Below are 23,151 nucleotides of genomic sequence, written 5' to 3' on the forward strand. Positions count from 1 at the left end.
TTAACACCCATCCTTCTCAAACTCTTCCAAAAAATTTCAGAGGAAGGAACACTCCTAAACTCATTCTATGAGGCCACCATCACCCTGATACCAAAACCAGACAAAGATACTACAAAAAAAGAAAATTACAGACCAATATCACTGATGAATATAGATGCAAAAATCCTCAACAAAATACTAGAAAACAGAATCCAACAACACATTAAAAGGATCATACACCATGATCAAGTGGGATCTATCCCAGGGATGCAAGGACTCTTCAATATATGCAAATCAATCAATGTGATACACCATATTAACAAGCTGAAGAATAAAAACCATATGATCATCTCAATAGATGCAGAAAAAGCTTTTGACAAAATTCAACACCCATTTATGATAAAAACTCCCCAGAAAGTGGGCATAGAGGGAACCTACCTCAACATAATAAAGGCCATATACAACAAACGCACAGGAAACATCATTCTCAATGGTAAAAACTGAAAGCATTTCCTCTGAGATCAGGAACAAGACAGGGATGTCCACTCTCACCAGTATTATTCAACATTGTTTTGAAAGTCCTAGCCACAGCAATCAGAGAAGAAAATAGAAATAAAAAGGAATGCGAATTGGAAAAGAAGTAAAACTGTCACTGTTTGCAGATGACATGATACTATACATAGAGAATCCTAAAGATGCCAGCAGAAAACTACTAGAGCTAATCAATGAATTTGGTAAAGTTGCTGGATATAACATTAATGCACAGAAATCTCTGCATTCCTATACACTAATGATGAAAAATCTGAAAGAGAACTTAAGGAAATACTCCCGTTTACCACTGCAACAAAAAGAATAAAATACCTAGGAATAAACCTACCTAGGGAGACAAAAGACCCATATGCAGAAAACTGTAAGACACTGATGAAAGAAATTAAAGATGATACAAACAGATGGAGAGATATACCATGTTCTTGGATTGGAAGAATCAATATTGTGAAAATGACTATACTACCCAAAGCAATCTACAGCTTCAATGCAATCCTTATCAAATTACCAATGGCATTTTTTTACAGAACTAGAACAAAAAAATCTTAAAATTTGTATGGAGAAACAAAAGACCCCGAAGAGCCAAAGCAGTCTTGAGAGAAAAAAACAGAGCTGGAGGAATCAGACTCCCTGACTTCAGACTATACTACAAAGCTACAGTAATCAAGACAATATGGTACTGGCACAAAAACAGAAATACAGATCAATGGAACAGGATAGAAAGCCCAGAGATAAACCCACACACCTATGGTCAACTAATCTATGACAAAGGAGGCAAGGATATACAATGGAGAAAAGACAGGCTCTTCACTAAGTGGTGCTGGGAAAATTGGACAGCTACATGTAAAAAATGAAATTAGAACACCCCCTAATATTATACACAAAAATAAACTCAAAATGGATTAGAGACCTAAATGTAAGACCAGACACTATAAAACTCTTAGAGGAAAACATAGGAAGAACACTCTTTGACACAAATCACAGCAAGATCTTTTTTGATCCATCTCCTAGAGTAATGGAAATAAAACCAAAAATAAACAAATGGGACCTACTGAAACTTAAAAGATTTTGCACAGCAAAGGAAACCATAAACAAGACGAGAGGCAACCCTCAGAATGGGAGAAAATATTTGCAAACGAATCAATAGACAAAGGATTAATCTCCAAAATATATAAACAGCTCATGCAGCTCAATATTAAAAAAACAAACAACCCAATCCAAAAATGGGCAGAAGACCTAAATAGACATTTCTCCAAAGAAGACATACAGATGGCCAAGAAGTACATGAAAATCCACTTAACATCACTAATTATTAGAGAAATGCAAATCAAAACTACAATGAGGTATCACCTCACACCAGTTAGAATGGGCGTCATCAGAAAATCTAAAAACAACAAATGCTGGAGAGGGTGTGGAGAAAAGGGAACCCTCTTGCACTGTTTGTGGGAATGTAAATTGATACAGCCACTATGGAGAACAGTATGGAGGTTCCTAAAAAACTAAAAATAGAATTACCATATGACCCAGCAATCCCACTACTGGGCATATATCAAGAGAAAACCATAATTCAAAAAGACACATGCACCCCAATGTTCATTGTAGCACTATTTACAATAGCCAGGTCATGGAAGCAACCTAAATACCCATTGACAGATGAATGGATAAAGAAGATGTGGTACGTATATACAATGGAATATTACTCAGCCATAAAGAGGAATGAAATTGGGTCATTTGTAGAGACGTAGATGAATCTAGAGACTGTCATACAGAGTGAAGTAAGTCAGAAAGAGAAAAACAAATATCGTATATTAACGTGTATATGTGGAACCTAGAAAAATGGTACAGATGAATCAGTTTGCAGGGCAGAAATTGAGACACAGATGAAGAGAACAAACGTATGGACACCAAGGGGGGAAAGCGGAGGCAAGGGTGGTGGTGGTGGTGGGATGAATTGGGAGATTGGGATTGACATGTATACACTAATATGTATAAAATGGATAACTAGTAAGAACCTGCTGTATAAAAAAATAAAGAAAATAAAATTAAAAAAAAACACAAACAAAACCCAAGAAACCACTTCTATGTAACTCAGATTGTTTACCATGTCTATTTAAGGCAAAGAGGCTGGCCTTCACTATCCAGATAGCATCTCCTTAAGTAGGCAGCATGATCAAGGGTAAGAAGATAATAAACACTACAACTTTAAAGAAAGAAGTCAGAGGCTTTTTTTATTTTTACTAACTTAATTCTACTAGTTTATTAGTACACTATGCAGAAAGATTTCCCAAATGGTTAGTAGTTAACAGCAATGATAATTCCTTCTTGTGCTAAGTTTTTTGAAGGGATTACTTATCAAAACCAGTAAGTAGTTTATTATAAAAAATCTTATTAAATCTTGCTTAACACCACTGGTAATGGTATAGCGCATGTTTACTATTAATATATAAGACATATCTGTTTTAGACAACGTTAAAATGTTTTCTAAACTGCAGAACACAATTGATTAGTGGAGTGTGAAATAAATAAATTCAGTGGGTTCTGACCAACACATTCTTTAAAGAAAAGTAGTATAAAATTTAAGAGTACATCACACTTAGTAAGGTGTATTACTTCATAAAACTTCTGCTTCCGACATACACAAATGTTAAATTCTGTATACACTAGATCACAATATAATACGTATTTTTTTAGTATGAGTCATGGTGAAAAAATAAAAGCCATTAATACAAAACCATCTGAAAAGCAATTTCAATTATTTCATTTTGAGATGAAAAGCTTAGGTCAGTGACAACTAGTTCCTATGACTTTCCTAAACTGTTAAACATAATAGTCTATTCTGATGAATCTATTAGAAAAATCCTCATTTTCAGCTGAAAGTCTGGAGTGAGACTGAGCAGAGTGAGGTAGAAGAGGGTAGATGATGTCATTGATAAATGAGGCCAAAGAAGGACCTGTACTCCATTTCAAGAGGGTGACCTATGATGTACTTACAGAGGCAATGCTTTAAGCAAGTGTGTAAAACTTTCTACATTATAGTGGTGAGGGGGAAAAAAACAAACAAAGCTGGAATGAATCACTCCAGAAAGCATGATACTCTACAGCAGAAAAATAACGAAGTACTTCAGTTTTTAAAAATTTTATTATGCAAAATCTCACTTATACAATGATTCCCCGATGTAACCTCACCCAATTTCAATAACGAAATGATTTTGAAGCAAATCCCAGATGTTATATTATTTCATCAGTAAATATTTCATTACAGATCTTTAATAGATTTGAAGTATTCCTTAGAGCAGATGGATTACTTGCTATTTGAAGACCTGCCACATAAATGTGAAAAATTAAAAGACCAAATGGAGATCTGCGGATACTGAAAAAGTTATAGTACCTAGTCGACGTTTCAGCCATTCAGGAAGAAAAGTCCAAATGGTCCTTTGAAAAAGCAAAAGGGTTGAAAGTGAAAAAAGCACAATTATGAACATAGTTAAAGGTAAAACAATTGATTCTAGAAGAACTAAAACTATGGATTGTCAATGACTTGAACCTGATCATCAGGCAAAAATGGTCCAATATTTCATTAATATTTTCCTGCCAAGAAGAATATGACCTCCATTCTAAATGATAATGCAAGTTTTAAGAGGAAAGAAATATATTAATGAAGTTGCAGGAGTAGAAAAGTATGCACATTTAAAATTAGGCATTCAACTAATGTACAAATTGGAGAAGCCACAGTACCTGAAAACTTCACAAATCCCAGTGATGCACTTATGTCCATTTCTTTCTCATTGTAATGAAGGTACTTACATTAAAAGCAATGTTAACTTACTGTTTGTTTGTTTTTTAAGTTTTGCTTTACTGTTAATTATTTGGACAATTTCCTGGAGTCTGGCATATAATTTTTCAGCTTTGTTTAGAGCCAGTGATTGTGAAGTAGCTCCTCCTGAGGAACAGTGGAAAGCTGTGTGAGGGTCACTAACACATACTGTTAACATCTAAAACCAAATTTTAATCCTCTTGCACAAATGATATCCCCTCAATTTTTTTTAACATTTCTTCTTTTTTTAATTTTTTAAATTTTTTATTCTTCTTTTTAATTGGGGCATAATTAACATGAAGTAAAGTGCACAAATGTAAAATGTATAATTCAGTGAATTTTTACATATCCATACATATACCTATGTAACCATCCAGGGAGAGAACATTTTCAGCTCTCCAATAGGCTTTCTTGTGCCTCTTCCAAATCAGTAATCCTCATTTACCACTACCTAAAGTTACCTGTTCTGTTTAATTGCAAGAGATTAGTTTTGCCTATTTTGAACATCTATCAATGGAAATATACAGTAACCACTCTTTTGTGTCTGGCTTCTTTTGCCCAACATTATGTTTGAGGTTTATCCATTTTGTTGCATGTATTAATAGCTCATTCTTTTCATTTAAAAAAAAAATTGGGGGGGGGGTAGTTCATGTTTATTAGTCTGCGTAATGACTTAGATGTTTGGTTTGAACATTCTCAAACAGTTTTTGTTGTTTTTTTTTTTGCGGTACGAGGGCCTCTCACTGTTGTGGCCTCTCCCGTTGCGGAGCACAGGCTCCGGATGTGCAGGCTCAGCAGCCATGGCTCACGGGCCTAGCCGCTCCACGGCATGTGGGATCCTCCCAGGCCGGGGCACGAACCCGTGTCCCCTGCATTGGCAGGCAGACTCTCAACCACTGCACCACCAGGGAAGCCCTCGAACACAATTTTTTGGTGTACGTAGATATGCATTTTTCTGGGCACATACCCTGGGTCATAGAGTATTCACATGTAGAAGTAACTAAAATGTCCATCATCTGATGAATAGATAAAAGAAAATGTGGTATATCCATACAATGCACGAAGAAGTGACCTGCCTCCAATGAAGTGATCCACAATAAGAAAGCACAAGGCTTCCTATGTCAGAGGACCATGTTGTTAGTAATAAAAAAAAAAATTAAGGTCTCAGTGTGGTCAAGTCTTTTCTTTTTGAGTAAGGACAACTAAATTGTCAAATCCACTTTGCATTCCATCTAGTAGCATATTTGGACATAAAAGACAGTCCTCCTCAGGAAGAAGTCTTTGGGAAGTATAAGTTGAGCTGATATCATAAACTACTCTCACTGGCCACCAAGTACAACCAGGGCAAAAAGGTAGTCACCCTATTCAGGATTACCTTTCCTCATTTTTGAATCTTATATTGGAACTGCTGTTTCTTCGTCCACAACAAAACTTTAATATCTTAAGCTAAACATTAAGAAGCTACCAACTTAATTTCACTCACAATAGCCAAGAGGTGGAAGCAACCCAAATGTTCATCAGTGGATGAATGGAGAATGGATGGATGGTATATACATACAACAGAATATTATTCAGCCTTAAAAAGAAATTCTGTCATGTGCTACAATGTTGTTGAACCCTGAAGACATTATGCTGAAGAAATAAACCAGTCACAAAAAGGCAAATACTATATAATTCCACTTTAATGAGGCATCTAAAGTAGTCAAATTCATAGAACAGAAAGTAGAATGGTGGTTACCGGGGCTGTAGGGAGAGGGAAGAGGGGATTTTGTTTAATGAGTATAGAGTTTCTGTTGGGGAAGATGAAAAAAATTTCTGGAGATCTGTTTCACAGCAATATGAATATACTAAACCCTACTAAATTGTACACTTAAAAATGGTCAAGATGGTAAATTTTATGTTGTTCAAAAAATGAATTTGGGCATCCCTTTCAGACCCACAAATGCCATTTCTAGGAAAATAAGAAATTGCAAGACCTACCTGGTCAGTAATAATACCTATTGTCATTTTGAGCAGGGTCACTCGCAATTTGTAATGGGAGAACATGGTCTTTGGAGAGACCACATCAAGATATAACCATAAATGGGTTTGTACTTAAGAAGAAGGAGAAGAAACTAACTTAATTTCAAATAAAGTATAAGTAACTGAAAGCTTAATTCAGTGGACTTGCTAAACTCTAATTTGTAGAATTTAGGCAATGTAGTATTTTTTAGTAAAACTTTTGCTGCTTTAGGGGCTGGAACTGAAAAGTTCTTAACTTACAACCATCAGATTCTCATTTAAAGTCAAAAAATCTTTCCATGTGGGTAATAAGAATAAACATCAAAGCAGCACTATCTGTATTGAAAACTGCATTTCTTTAGATTACCTTAAAAACCTTGCAGGAAAAAAAAAAATCTCTCTTGGTTATTAAAGTGATTATGAAGCAGTGAAACAGATATGTACAATAATACAAAATCATGATTTACAAAGTATAACTTAAGACTGACCACAAATGAAATAACAGTTTTATCTCTAATCAATAATTTATTGAAAAATAAAAAAAATGTTCAAAATGTGATGAGATTTGAAACTTTCCCTAGTTTAATTCTAAATATAGTTTCACAAGAGGGAAAAATCATTTCAACCTATACTAAGTGATTACACTACTCAGTTCTAACATGGAGTTACATAATCATATTTGTAAGCCTGCATATTAATTTTGACTAAGCCTATGTACATTTTTTGGTAATGGCTTTTGAGATGTAATTCACGTAGCATACAATTTACCCATTTAAAGTGTACAATTCACTGGGTTTTAGTATGTTCTCAGAATCATGCAACTGTCACATCAATCAAGTTTAGAATATTTCTATCACCTCAAACCCCCCCCCAAAAATAAAAGAAACCTCATACTCTTTAGCTATTACCCACCCACCAGTCGTCCTGTCCCTCTCTCACCTCCAAACACCAGTCCTTAAGCAACCACGAATCTACTTTCTGTCTCAATAGTTTCTGTGAGTCAACAGATTCATCTATAATGGATGTTTCATACAAATGGAATCACATAATATGTGGTCTTTTTTTTTTAACTCTGGGCTGGGGCTGAAGTCTGAGTACCTGAGATCAGTCACATGGGCTCTGCCCACCTTCAGGACTGATCCGCAGTAGAACTCCTGGATACCAAGGCCCAGTGAGCATCCCCAGTTGGCAGCACTTAGCATGTTTTGTGCACATGGCTGCTGGGAGAATTAAGCGTATTCCCATGTGACACTGAAACCGTGCAACTCAGATTGGGTCTTGAACCCATGGTTCTCTAAGTTAGATCACACACCTGGTAACAGGACTTAATGAAGCTCAGGTTCTTGATGTCCCATCACAGAAAGAATTCAGTGAGAGAGATATTAACTAGAGTTATCGTGATAATCATTGTGCAATACATACAAATATTGAATCAATATGTTGCACCCAAAACTAATATAATGTTATATATCAATTATACCTCAATAAAATATTACACTATATATTGAAAAAAAAAGAATTCAGTGAGAGACAAAGTGATAGGTAAGAAGTGGATTTATTTAGAGAGAAACACACTCCACAGACAGAGTGTGGGCCATCTCAGAAGGCGAGAGTGGCTATGTGGTCTTTTTTAACTGGCTTCTCTCATTTAGCATAATGTTCATCAATAGCATGTATTTTTATTCCTGGATTCATTTGTTCATTCATGGCCAAATAATACCACATTTTGTTTATCTATTAATCAAGTGGTGGACATTTGGTTTATTTCCACCTTTTAGCTATGAACAATAACCGCTATGAACATTCACGTATAGGTTTTTGTGTGAATAATGTTTTCATTTCTCTTGGGTATGTGCCTAAGAGTGGAATTGCAGGAAGAAATGGTAACTCTTATGTTTAACTTTCTGAGGAACTGCAAAACTGTTTTCCACAGTGGCTGTACCATTTTACATACCCTTCAGCAGCATGTGAGGTCTCTAATTTCTGCACATCCTCACCAGTCAACACTTATTATCTGTTTGATTCCAGCCATCCTAGTAGGTATTATGTGGGATCTCACTGTGATTTTGATTTGCATTTCCCCAATGACTACTGATGTTGAGCATCATTTCATGTGCTTAATGGCCATTCCTATGTCATCTCTGGAGAAATGTCTATTCAAACCCTTTGCCCATTTTAAAATCGGGTTATTTGGGGATTTCCTTGGTGGTTCAGTGGTTAAGAATCCTTGCTTCCACTGCAGGGGGCACAGGTTCAATCCCTGGTTGGGGAGCTAAGATCCCGCATACCACGTGGTGTGGCCAAAAAAAAAAAAAAAAGAATAAAAGTAAAATCGGGTTATTTGTCTTTTTATTGTTAAGTTCTAAGTTTTTATATACTTGAAATACTAGTCCCTTATTAGATATGATTTGTAAATATTTTCTCCCATTATATGGATTGTTGTTTTACTTTTTTTCAGGATGTCCTTTGCAGCATAAAAAATTTCATTATGATGAAATCCAACTTATCTATTTTTTTCTTTTGCTATTTGTGCTTTTGGTGTCATATCTAAGAGTCCACTGCCAAATCTGAGGACCTGAAGATTTACCCTTATGTTTTCTTCTAAGAGTTTTACAGTTTGGGCTATTACATTTAGTTCTTCGACACATTTTGGGTTAACTTTTGTATAGTATGAGGTAAAGGTTCAAATTCAATCTTTTGTACGTCAACATCCAGTTGTCCTAGCACCATCTGTTGAAAAAATTATCCTCTCCCCACTGAATAGTCTTGGCACACTAGTAGAAAAGCAATGGACCATAGATTCATATCTGGATTCTCAATTCTATTCCATTGACCTATATGTCTATTCTAATGCCAGTACCACAGTGTCTTGATTACTGTTGCTTTGTAGTAAGTTTTAAAATAAAAAAGTGCGAGTCATCCAACTTTGTTCTTCTTTTTCAATATTGTTTTGGTTCTTCTGGGTCCCTTGCAACTCCATATGAAATTTAGGTTCAGCTTGTCAATTTATGCAAAAAAACCAGCTGGGATTCTAACAGGGGTTGTGTTGAATCTGTAAATCCATTTGGGGAGTACTACATCTTAACAATATTAAGTCTGATCCCTGAATGTGAATGTTTTCCCAGGTATTTAGGTCTTCTTCTTCCTTTTTTTAATTTACAATGCTGTGTTTCATTTCTGCTGTATAGCAAAGTTACTCAGTTATATATATATATATATATATATATATATATATATATATATATATATATATATATATATATATATTCTTTTTAAAATTTTCTTTTCTGTTATGGTTTATCACAGGATATTGAATATAGTTCCCTGTGCTATACAGTAGGACCTTGTTATTTATCTAGGTCTTCTTTAATTCTTTTCCAAAATGTTTTGTAGTTTTCAGAGTATAAATTTTACAGTCATTTCGTTAAATTTATTCTCTTTTGATACTATTGTAAATGGAACTGCTTTCTTAATTTCATTTTTGGATTAAACATAGATACTTTTGTATAATAATTATTCAGACCTCTTCTTTCATTATCCATTCTCAGAAGCATACTGCTTTTTCTTTCTTTTTTTTTTTTTTTGGCCAAGCCGTGCAGTTGCGGGATCTTAGTTCCCTTATTAGGAATCAAACCTGGGCCCCTGGCAGTGGAAGTGTGGACTCCTAACCACTGGACCGCCAGGGAATTCCCTATACTGTCTTTTAATTAGAAAAATATTAGTATCTCTTAAACCTCAAGTAGGGAACTCTCTTATATAAATAAATTTTTCAGAAAAGTGAAGTGACACTCTTTCAATTAAAGTTAAAAAGTAAAATCATTTACAATGGAAATGTTTGTAAAGCTTCATGTTTCATAAAGAGAATATCGGGTGTTCACTCTGGCAGCATACTATTTACTAAAATTGATAGAAATTAGCATACCCCCCACCCCCGTGCAAGGATGACATGCAAATTCATGAAGCATTACATTTTTTTACAAACTAGAAGTTATGAAATAAATAAGTCACAGGGGATGCTATGTACAGCATGATGACTAAAGTTAATAATACTGTACTGCATATCTGTAAGTTACTAAGAGAGGAAATCTTACAAGTTCTCATCACAAGAAAAATAAATTTTGTAAATATGTGTAGTGATGGATGTTAACTAGACTTACTGTGGTGATCATTTTGCAATATATACAAATAATGAATCATTACGTGTACACCTGAAACTAATATAATGTTATATGTCAATTACACCTCAATAAAAACGTTTCCATGAATATCTGATTCTTTTTCCTTGATGAATCTACTCAAGCTGAGTAATAATTATATCACCCCACTTGAGCAAACACCCTTAGGGGTTAATCCAGTATATAAGGCTATTCTGCCCAGACTGCTCTGCTCTGTGACTTTGTTACCTCCCTTGCTATCAGTCTATCAGTGATCACTTCTTGATGTATGTAATTCCCTCTTCCTTCTGTGTTTGCACTCTATGAAAGATTAAGAAAACTAATAAGCTTGTTAGAAATGCATATAAAATAAGAACACAAAGGCTTTAAGAAAAAGACTGAAGGTCTGAAGCACAGGAACTTCTGGGTACACAGATCCTAAGATATCTATTTTGACTGCTAAGAAATTTTTTATTTTTATTGTTGTTTTGGTTTGCTAGTCCTCAGCTTTGATGCAGAGAGCTGGAGCTTATTAAGAAAAATGATACCATGTACAGTTTTACTATAACACGGATAAAAATTTCAACAAATGTAATTTATAATTCTAATTTACATTAATGTTGAGTTATATTCTACATAAATTTTTGTGAAAAAATGTTACATTTAGCCTTGTCTATTCTGAAATATGAGTATTTTAGAGTATAATAAAACTGTAGAAAAATAATTACACTTTCATCACTGATGGGTAAATTTTCTGCCCTATATAAAACTAATTTATCTAGCAAGCTAGAGAGGATAATGTGTTATAGTTCTAATAATAACCTATCTTCATGAACATGTTTATTGTGTTATTTACTTATAATAATAATAAAAGCTAGAAGAAAACGAAGGCCAATTATATGGTAACGGTTGTGGTAATCCACTTGAAGAAACAGAACAGCCATTGAACTTATAATGACAAAAGTCACATATAGGGGGCCTCCCTGGTGGCGCAGTGGTTGAGAGTCCGCCTGCCGATGCAGGGGATACGGGTTCGTGCCCCGGTCTGGGAGGATCCCATATGCCGCGGAGCGGCTGGGCCCGTGAGCCATGGCCGCTGGGCCTGCGCATCCGGAGCCTGTGCTCCGCAACGGGAGAGGCCACAACAGTGAGAGGCCCGCATACCGCAAAAAGAAAAAAAAAAAAAAAAAAAAAAAAAAAAAAAAAAAAAAAAAAAAAAAAAGTCACATATAGGAATTTAGTAAATAAAAAAGGCAAAATCTCAAAGCATAGCCAACTTCGTTTATACCAAAGTACATATATATGTATATGCATGTATATACAGATATATATGCATTTACACACAACTAAGCAAAGAGCTGCTCTAATTTTCTGTAATGTTACAATTCTGTCTACAAAAACAAAACCCAAACAAACAAAAACAAAACAAGCTTCATGAATTGGAATTACCATTAACTTCTCTATACACTGGGTGCTCAAAACCAAACAATCTAATTATTATTTAGATTAATCTATCTCTGAAGTAGTTTATAACATAAAGTAGAAAAAGGAACATGACAATCTCAAAAAAAAAATCTTAACTTTTAGTTTCACAGTACAGACATTAGCCTAAACTACCTACAAGAGCCCTTTAATCAAAGAAACACTTAGAATTACTTAAATCACAAGGCATTTACTGTTTCAGCTTTCTATCATCCAGACAAACTGGAGAACTCCCCTATTATCCTTTAATATCAGCACCACTAGATAAAAAAAGACTGCTTTGTGTTTTTTAACAATACAAAAAAATGATACCTTTTGTGGGAAGGGGCAGTGAGATCAGAAGTTCTAATTAATTTATGATCTCTGCAGAGGGGCAGGGTACGGGGGTGGAAAACATGACATGCAATTCCTTCCAAATTTTTTTTTTTTTTTTTTGCGGTATACAGGCCTCTCACTGTTGTGGCCTCTCCCCTTACGGAGCACAGGCTCCAGACGCACAGGCTCAGCAGCCATGGCTCACAGGCCCAGCCGCTCCGCGGCATGTGGGATCCTCCCGGACCAGGGCACAAACCCGCGTCCCCTGCATCGGCAGGCGGACTCTCAACCACTGTGCCACCAGGGAAGCCCCCAAGGTTTTTTTTGTTTGTGTTTTTTTTTTTTTTAACTGCCTACAAGACAAAGTCCAAATCTGTATCGTGGCCCACAGCTGGTCAAGAACAGACTGCTCACATCTCTACCCTCATTTCCCACTGTACCTTAGTCAAATAAAAAGCTAAGGGTAGAATAAAGAACAGTGTTTATAATCTCCTCCACTTTGATTTTACTCTAAATTTAAAATCTATACTTTGCAAAATTAAAAATTATAAAAAATTAATTATTAATCAATTAGCCAACGTTTTCTCTCCTTACCTCCCAGACAATCCCTGAAGATTAAAGTTGGTTCAACATAGAAACTAGATAGTGATACTTAGAGAAACGATTATTGGCTATCATTTTATACTTTATATTTCTTTTCTTGGTAACAGGTATAATTATACTGAATGTAAATGATTATCACTTTTGGAATTAAAAATTACTTCTTATGTCCTTTTAAACCTTTTCTTCCCCCAGCATGTAGTATTTCAACTGCACACTTAACCAATAAGTAGGGAAACTACATGATATATAATAGAAATATCTGTCTGGGATGTCCCAGACCTGGGCTCTAGTTCCAAATCTGTGGCAAGCTAGTTTATTTTACCTTGACTAAGTTGTTTAATTTCTAATTTCTTTCATTTTTAAAATGATGAAGTTTGGACTAGACAATGCCGAAGTTCCTTAGAGGTCCAAAACTTAAGAAAGATCTTATCTATTAACTCAGTCTAAGTTACCATGAGCTTTTTGGGGTAAATACCACTCCCGTCTCATAGTAAACTCACAGCCATCTTTTTCATATAAGTGTTGCCAATCTAGTTGTCAGACTTGAAATTGTAGAGTAGGATTCTTGAATCATGGTCAGGTCTTTTGTTCAACTCACTGCTTTTTCAAAAAATTTAATGTTGAATCTTGATTCTGTTAACCAGTCACTATATTAGCTGCCCCACCTCAAGCATTGTATTATGTGTGGATTTCATTACCATGTCCTTCAAAGATCTCCATCCAGTTCACGGTTGAACTGAACGGAATCAAAATACAGAGCTCTACTGTTCAGCATCAGTGATGACAATGATCCAATTCTCTTTGGTGAGGTGGTTAAAACAACTACAAATCTCAACTATCTTCTCAGCCAACTCATATTTCTAAATGTGTTACTAGACTATCACAAAAGTCTGTCAAATAAATGCCTTGCTGAATAAAAATATATGATACATAGAGACATCTGGTTTAACATGGCAGAGAAAATGTAGGCATTTCACTCTATTCCTTTCCAAAAGCCCAATGAAACGACAAAAGGAAGAAGACAGAACAAGTAAAATAGGTGGGAAAAAAGCAGAATAGAGATGTCAACAGTTTGGAAGATGGGCTCCATGTCCTTTGGTAAGAGCTTTGCCATTTTCTGGAAAAGTATGGCCATAAGTTCAGACAGTTTTCTCCTTAGGATGCATGATCATCACATAAATACTGATTCTGAACTCTCTTCATAATTAAATCCTTAATCGTCCTAGTTTTGTACTCCTGCTGAAAAATTCCAAGCTGGTTTAGCAATCCTGAAAATTTTACTAATAAGTTCTCCTAATTAACTAGCCAAGATGTCAATGCATAATCCTGCAAGTTATCATATCTGTGATACTTCTAAAGTTACCATATTAACATGACACAGTCTGTGGCATCAGCGAATGTGGTTAAAGCTATTTGCTCCTACCATTTTTTGGTGGATTATGCTACTGACAAAAAGAATTCTTCCTCAACATCTATTAAAGCTGTTTAACCTCAGTAAACTGTGCTTGAGTTAGAACCAACAGGATGCAATTCCAAAAGAAATTTAAACTACAATACTATTAGGAACAATAACTTTATATTCAGTTGTAGTTTTCCAAGAAAATTAAAATACATTATTTCTGGGATCATAATTTAAATTGAATCCCTCCACAACATACTGCAGAAAACAAATGATATAATTCGTTACATATCTATGAAGCAGGAACCTAAGTATCCCCTTCTGAGGGGGAGAAAAATATGTTTTATCAGTCTTACAACTTACTACAACACATAAACAAATGTACACACATACATATCTCCAAAGAGGTAAAGTACATGCAACAAAATATTAACAACTGGTAAATCTAGGTGTTATTATGGATCCTCACCATCCTATCCTTTTTAGTTTTTTGTACAATTTTGAAATTTTTCTTCATACAAGTTGGGAAAAAATAAAACAAAAATTTAAACAATGTTTTGTATTATGTATACAAACCAAGTGCTCACTATCTGTCAATCACTGTCTTAGGTGATTATATGCATTATCTAAATTTTATCTCTACAACATATCTGTAAGATAGATATTATTATTACCCTTACAGAGGAAGAAAAATGAAACTTGGAGAGGAAATCTGACTCAGGGCTCTTACTTTTAACCACTTGAGGCAGAAAGTAATGACACGACTTCTAAAACTTGTTTTTAGTTTGTTCCATCCACAGACCCCCAACATTTGCAAATTTATAGGGAAACTTTAACAACGTTATAAAAGCACAATACAGTAGCCTCTTAATCTTTGTGGAGGACTGGTTCCAGGAGCCCCATGGATACCAAAGTCTGTAGATCTCTAGATTACTTATAACACCTAGTACAGTGTAAAATGCTAGGTAAATAATTGTAAATACAATGTAAATCCTATGTGAAGAGTCACCTGTAATAGGGCAAATTTAAGTTTTGCTTTTTGGAACTTTATGGGACTATTTTTCCCCAGAGTATTTTCCACCCCTGGTTGCTTGAACCCAGAGATGAAGAACCTGTGGATACGGAGGGCCAACTTGGTATCAGTTTTTTTGTTTTGCTGACTGGCTTGATTTTTGGCTGATATAGATTGAGTTTCATTTGTTCAAAATGCTAAGATTTCCTATGAAATTATTAATAAAAAAGTAAACATTTGATTTTACAGTGCTTTCACTTTCAACTAGAGAAGAAACACTTTTAAATCTTATTTTATCTTAAGCCTATATTCTTTCAGATGAATGCTTTTCAAAAAATGTTAACACAACAGACCCACATCTTTTAAACAAAATCTTACTGAAAACTCAATATAAAGGTAAGAGAGAGTCCTGCCTGCTCACTTTTCCTTTCCCATTCTCTTGAAGCAGGAAATCAAGGGCTCCAAGACTTTGTGGGATGTAATATGAAACCAACTGCTTTATATAATATGCAACTGTAAACTGTTAATTATCACAACTTCCAGAAACAGAACTGGCTGGTAAGAGCTGAAGTTATAAGTCCCAATTTAAGTTCATAGTGATACTTAAGTAATTCAGATATTGAAAGAACAATATGCAGAAGAGTTGTCATGTACACTCTACTTTAGTCATAGAAATAAGTGTCTTATTTTAGAAGCAAGGGAGGAATGTGTCACAGGACAAGCTGATACCCTTAGACAATTTACCTTTGTCAGAAACATCCTTCTGTTCTAATGTACTTTTACATATCTCACCAGATACCAAAGATGGAATAGAACAAAAAGGTCAATTCTTTGTGCCTCCATTTTCTTATGTGTAAGTAAAAACATTCTCTAACAAGATACTATTTCACAAAGACAGTATAAAAATTATTAAAATTTATATGCAAGACTGTTTAGTCTAAATGGTCTCCCATAAACATAGGCACATACCTATTAGGATATGAAATCACCTATCTACTTATTCTTGCAACTAAGAAGGAAAAAAAGCTGTTATTTGTAGACTAGGGATACATATTTTCTAAATTCTGGAGGAATAGAATCATTTTTATCTTAATGTTTACATGATTCTTTCCAGGCCTGATTCAACAGGAGACTCAAAACTTAAAAAAAAAAAAAAAAAAAAAGGCCTCAAAATATTCCCCATGCTTCACAATTAATAAAAAACAACCTGCAGATCTGTTTCCACTCCATTGTGTCCTCCTACCTTTTTTTTTTTTTTGCGGTACGCGGGCCTCTCACTGCTGTGGCCTCTCCTGTTGCGGAGCACAGGCTCCGGACGTGCAGGCTCAGCGGCCATGGCTCACGGGCCCAGCCGCTCCGCGGCATGTGGGATCTTCCCGGACCGGGGCACAAACCCATGTCCCCTGCATCGGCAGGCGGACTCTCAACCACTGCGCCACCAGGGAAGCCCTCCTCCTACCTTTTATCCACGATCATCCTTCATCAATCTTCCTTTCTCAAATCTTCAAAATTCCCCTTTCTATTGAGGCAATATACATAGGTAAGACTCCACAGAAATAATCTTTCCATTGAAAAATATGCAAAGGCCACAAACAAGCAACTCTTAAAAGAAGAAATATAAATAAATGTGTAAAGATGTTTAACTTCACCCATGAACACATACACATTTAACAAGATACCATTTTCCCCTTATCAGACTAGCATAGATGAAAAGATTCTCGATAATGTTCAAGGTTTTTGAAGGAGAAACACACACACACACACACACACACAGGCTCACACAGAAAGTAAAGGAAAACCATCTTTCTGGAGGGCAAATTGACAATGTGTAACAAAATCACAAATATGTATGTATCTTTGTGTATACATGTATCTTTGTACTTAACAGAAAGTACACTTCCAGGATTTATCCTAAGAAAATAATCAACCAAGTTTGGACTACAAGGATGTATTTTTTTTTTTTTTTTTTTTTTGCGGTACGCGGGCCTCCCACCGTTGCGGCCTCTCCCGTTGCGGAGCACAGGCTCCGGACGCGCAGGCTCAGCGGCCATGGCTCACAGGCCCAACCACTCCGCGGCACGTGGGATCCTCCCGGACCGGGGCACGAACCCGTGTCCCCTGCATCGGCAGGCGGACTCACAACCACTGCGCCACCAGGGAAGCCCTACAAGGATGTATTTATTACAAGTATCTACAAGGATGTTCAGATAGTATTATTTTTAATTAAAAAACAGAAATAATTTATATGTGTATTAAGACTAGCTAATAAATTTCTAAATATAGACATTAAAAATGATCTCTATTTAAGTTGAAACAATAGAAGTTCATGCTGTATTAAGTGATAAAAGCAAGTTTACAGCACAGTTTGATTGATTTCTAAAATATGTCCTGATACATATTTTTTCTGGAAAATTAAATTAATTAAACAAAATTAGTGATTATTTTTGGAGATACTTTTAAGAAAAATTTTTTAAACATTTTGGGCAACAGCATGTTTTCTTTTTAAAAGCATTCCTTTAAAGGATATGTTTATTGCTATTTTTCCCCTGGTTACAAAATACATGTATTCATTAAAAAAAAATGAAGAACAAAAAGGAATCATCTCAGAAATATATAAACAGAAGTAAAAGACCAAAGGCTAGGGCTTCCCTGGTGGCGCAGTGGTTGAGAGTCCGCCTGCCAATGCAGGGGACACGGGTTCATGCCCCGGTCCAGGAAAATCCCACATGCCGCGGAGCTGCTGGGCCCGTGAGCCATGGCCGCTGAGGCTGCGCATCCGGAGCGTGTGCTCCGCAACAGGAGAGGCCACAACAGTGAGAGGCCCGTGTACCGCAAAAAAAAAAAAAAAAAAGACCAAAGGCTATAATAATCAGCTTCTCCTGTTTAGCCTTAGGGCACAGGCTGTGCTTAACACCCCACCCCTCTAGAAACTCTTGTCTTGACTTTTCGACTTCTCTACTCTTGAGGCTCTTCCTCTTCCAGCATCCCTTAAATGCACCCTCTTTCTCTCCTCACTCACACAAGCTCTACAAGCATCATATCATCACCGATGATTGCATGCTCATTAACACCTACATGGTAATGATTTCTTAATCCCTATCTCTAGTCTAATTTTTCTAAGTCTCAGAGTCACATTTCTGCATATGTGCTACACAATCCTCAAAGTCAATATATTCTCAAAGTCTAACTTACTTGCCTTCCCCATTGCCTACTCTAGTCCCATGTTTCTTAGCTCTGTTAAAGGTTTCCTCATTCACTTGGTCTTCCCAAGCTGGCAAAATAACTGGTAACCAAATCCTGCCTATAGTCTACTTCTGAAATTTCTCCCTAATTCATCCCTTCCTCTGCATCTCACTGACATTTTCAGAGCTAAGGCAGGCCTGGCCACTTCTGACCTGGACTACTTAGGTACCCATTATATGCCATACACAGTAAAAGGAATTAAGAATACGAATAAATATGAGAGTATTAATAAAGCAAATTACTACCATCAAGCATATCTTGAGGTAGAGAGATGGAGGAACATGACACAATGTGACAAGTACAATTAGAACAAAAATCCACACAATGTCAACCTCTTTACTATCTGATCTAATCTTATACTGGGAATTATCTTTCTAGAATACAAACCAGATAATGTCACTGTTCTGTTGTAAAACCCTTGATGATTCTACTCCACTGCCTACAGAATAAAGTCCAAATGCTTTAATACCAAGCAAACACTTCACAATCTGCTCCCAACGTATCTAATAGCCTCATCTATTACTCTTCTTTCACTTCACACCCCATAACCCAGCCGTGTATAACTAGTTGCTGCTCTGACAATATGCTAAACAATTTTACAACACATATTGTTTGTGCATCCTGCTGTTGGAGAGTCCTTCTTCCTTGTGCTCACCAGTGAAGTCCTGTACTCCTCTCAATCAAACCACGCTCCTCTGTGAAACCTTCATTAACCTTCTCTGCCAGTGTAGTTTTTATACAGTCTATTATAATACTTATCACTTTATGTTGTAATTTGTTTTTCTTTTTCTGTCATTAGACTGTGAGATTCTTTTTTTTTAAATTGTAGTTGATTTATAATATTGTGTTTGTTTCAGGTATACAGCGAACTGATTCAGTTATACATACACATATATATTTTTCAGATTCTTTTCCTTTATAGGTTATTACAAGATATTGACTATAGTTCCCTGTGCTATACAGTAGGTCCTTGTTGGTTATCTATTTTATACATAGTGGTGTGTATCTGTCAACCCCATACTCCTAATTTATCTCCCCACCACCTGATACTGTGAGATTCTTAAGGACATCCTGTTATTCTTTGTATCCTTCCCAAGTCTAGCAAGACAGTAAATATTCAAGAAGTGTTTGTTAAATGGATGATGAGGTGGAAACAGATTTACATAGAGCCAAAATACACTAATCATCCCTTTTTTTTTTTGGCTCTCTGTCTGGAATTCAGGAGTCTATCGAAGCAGTAATGCCACTACCTACCACGACCCCCACATACCAGGAACCCAAAGGAGCCCATGTATTTTTTTTCTCCCCCCTTCCTACTCATCTGGCTATCTATCCATCCATCCCACAAATAATACCAGCAAATAATACAGATAGAATCCCTGCCCTCCAAGGGGCTTATATTGGAGTAAGGAGAGACAATTAACAGGTAAACAAATATCTAAAATAATGTCAGACAGTGATCAATGCGATGAATAAAACAAAGCAGTTTGATGAGACAGAATGTGGTTAGGGGAGTAATGTGCTATTTTAAATGGAGGTGGTAGAGAAGTCACAGAAGGTTTCTCTGAGACAGTAACATGAAAGTGGAGGCCCAAGGGATGAGAAGCAACCAGCGAAGCAAAAGTTTGAAGAAAGAATTCTTCAAGCAAAAGGAATTGTAGGTGTAAAAGCTCTGAGGCACAAATGCACTTGGCTATTTGAGGGACAGAAGAGACAGGTAGCTAGGGAAAGAAATGAGTTTGGAGAAGAAAGCACAGCATTGTAATGGTAGCCTGGGTGGAGGCCTATCTGCTCCTGCCTTGAATTTGGAATTTTCCAGTTTTCACCTTCTGTTGTCTGCACAATCTTCTACTTACTAATACCATAGCAAGAGGACAATGGAATGGGGTATACAGCACACCCTATTGTCAGGAGACATCAAATGATTCTGAAAGTTACTTTTCTGGTTTCTGTTGATAAAAAGTACTCCTAGATACAATGCCCTAACAATAACAGTCCCAGGGCTAATGAAAACCTCATCAGCACACAAGAATAAAACCACTTGAAAAGAGAGAAAAGTTCTTTCTACTGACTACAATGCAAGTCAAAATGGGACCCATTATAATCACCCTAGATTCGTTAGAGGAAATAAAACACAACACTTTACCACTCTGAAAATATACATGAGCTATCCTTCTACCTGAATAGATTTTTCCATTCCTGTGTAAACGTAAAGATCATATAATACAAATCTAGACTTAAGTAATTAAATAAAATACATTTGCAGTTTTCATTGACCAGGATTTTTCTTCATCTTTATAGAAATTAAACAATTTTATGTTTTGAGAAAGCATGAATTCATATGCATTATAAACTGCCTCTCAGTAATTTTGTGGATGTTTATGTCATAATCTATTTAATTCAAGTACTACTGTGATGTTAGAGCAAAGTCAATCCATTATATAAATGTATAGTCACAAAACTAGCTACTAAAGCAACTCAGTAGTTGGTAGGAACTCAAGCAGTGTGAAATTACACATCTTACTCCTACTTTCAGTAGCATCTGCTGGCTTTGCTAACCTGAACATGAACACATCACTAAATATAAAAGCCTTTCATTATCCTAGTCAGGTCTTAAAATTCCAGGCTCCCAGCCTTCTAGTGGTAAAAATAAATTCATTCTCAGCATCCCTAGATTCAATTCTGCACCCAGTGATCTCTGGCTAGTACAGTGATGTTTCCCTGAATCTCTCTATGGGGGGATGAGAGGTAAGATTTTGTCGATCTCCTTTGGAAAAATCATCAGAAGTAGCAGAGGCAATCAAAAATAATCATCTTATGCTCCCATGCTCCCATTTCCTCAAAGGGCAAAGCCTCTTACAGTGGGTCTTCATAATACTATACAGTCTCAACAGCTATGAAAAATAAGAAAACACTTTAGCTTAAAAAAGGACCTTGTCACAATGTGCAAGTTGATGACCAACTTCACATATTCACAAGATCCTTCATTTTCTCTTCCCCATTCACCTAGGGAGGGCCATAAAAAGTTTCTAAATACCCAATGTACCTTCTTCCCAATTTCACGTCTTCAAACTGGTTGATGTTATCATTATTCATCATCTCACTCATAAACTAATACCTGAAATAAAAAAAATCCTTTCCTTGGTTGGGAAATAAAAATTGCAAAGTTTCTCCCTGGAATTCTAGCTCAATCCTGATGTTGGGATTTTCGTGAAGGAATGAAAACATGGTATCAGTTGGAAAACCTCTCTAAATACTGATGTATCTCCTTGCAGACTAAGTATGGGTATTACTGAGTACGTACTGACTCTTCCCTTACTAAGGGTAGATTCTGAATTAAAGCAAGGCCTTAATCCCTTCTCAAAGTGTGGTTCAAGGACCAACAGCATCTTAATCAACTGGGAGTTTGTTAAAAAGACAGTATACAGGGCTCTACTCTCCAACCAACCAAATCAGAATCTTCGTTTTACTGGTATCTGTATGCAGATCTCCCTACATCACAAAATCTCAGAACTGGTGGAAAATCTAAAATCCTATCACACACAAAGAGGGATGAACCTTGGATAACAATTACACCTGATAATGACTATAGTCTCCTTCACAAATTCTTCAGTTCTTTTAACAATAGGTCCTCATTACAAGAACTTCTCATAAGATTATAAACTGCTGGTCTTGAAATGCACCAAAGCTTATTATAGCTGCTGTTGTTCCTGTTAGTCTAAACCAATAATATAACCAAGTTCTTACCTAATCTGAGCTCTCCGAAGTTCCCACACCCTATCTTCTTCCCAACCCTGAAGTTGGGTCCCACCATAAGAACCCCAGAGGATGTTGAGGAGCCGGATGGTCGGGAACAGTGTCCACTCCTTTGTGCCATGGGTTTAGTTGTCCGCTGTCTTTCATCCTTTTCCCTACTAGGATGGTCCATGATCCTACACGACAGAGTCTCTGCACAGGTATCCTTAATTTGTATACCTCTCTTCAATATAAAAGTACGTCCGAATAAACTGGAGTTAGAGTAAGGTAAGGAGTTCTTTTGGCACCATGTTTATGTTTCTAATTTATCTCCAGGAGATGAAAAACCATTGATTAGTTCTGGTAGGACACGTAGTCTGTAGGTCTCAAGCATAGGAGGATATTGTGTAACCTAGGTAAAAAAATCAAGAAAGCATACAGTTAAAAATTATATTTTAAAACAAATTAAGAGAGTTACCACTAATTAGAATGGACTCTATCCAAAACTGAGCAAAGTGGACAGCTTCCTGAAATGGCTTTTGGTTTTACATCCTCCAACAGTTTAGCCATCTGGACTAGTAATTCATCTGGTAACATAGGCTCAGTAGGCTACAGACCAGGGCAGCTAACGGAACACAGAACCCTTTAACATAAAATGCTTTCTTCTAGTGTTGTACATATGACTCAAAAGAAAGCTATTTGTTGGCTTTTTCATCACTGGCTAACAAAGATATGGTGGGGTTCAGCCAAGTTAAATAAACTGAGGGCAATTAAAAGCTCTTCCCCTTAATTTGGACAGAACCTATCAGAAATAAGCTACTCACTACTCACTGTCCCCCTCCTCCATCCCCACCATTTATCAAGCACT

The 23,151-nt window shown here is 36.2% G+C and overlaps 1 protein-coding gene across 5 annotated transcripts in view; it reads right to left on the bottom strand.

The window, feature by feature from the left end:
- CSNK1G1 (casein kinase 1 gamma 1) overlaps positions 1 to 23,151 on the bottom strand; it is a 153,682-nt gene that overhangs the window by 88,674 nt on the left and 41,857 nt on the right. For all 5 annotated transcript variants that reach the window (XR_014015435.1, XM_081229539.1, XM_081229538.1 and 2 more), the window contains exon 2: positions 22,296 to 22,695. Coding sequence is in view for 4 of the 5 variants with exons in the window: in XM_081229539.1 (XP_081085665.1) it covers positions 22,296 to 22,476 (181 nt within the window). In the remaining variant the exon portion in view is untranslated. The remainder of the gene's footprint in view (positions 1 to 22,295; positions 22,696 to 23,151) is intronic.

The sequence above is a fragment of the Mesoplodon bidens genome (assembly GCF_964165515.1).
Source record: "Mesoplodon bidens genome assembly, chromosome: 3".
NCBI classification, from domain to species: domain Eukaryota; kingdom Metazoa; phylum Chordata; class Mammalia; order Artiodactyla; family Ziphiidae; genus Mesoplodon; species Mesoplodon bidens.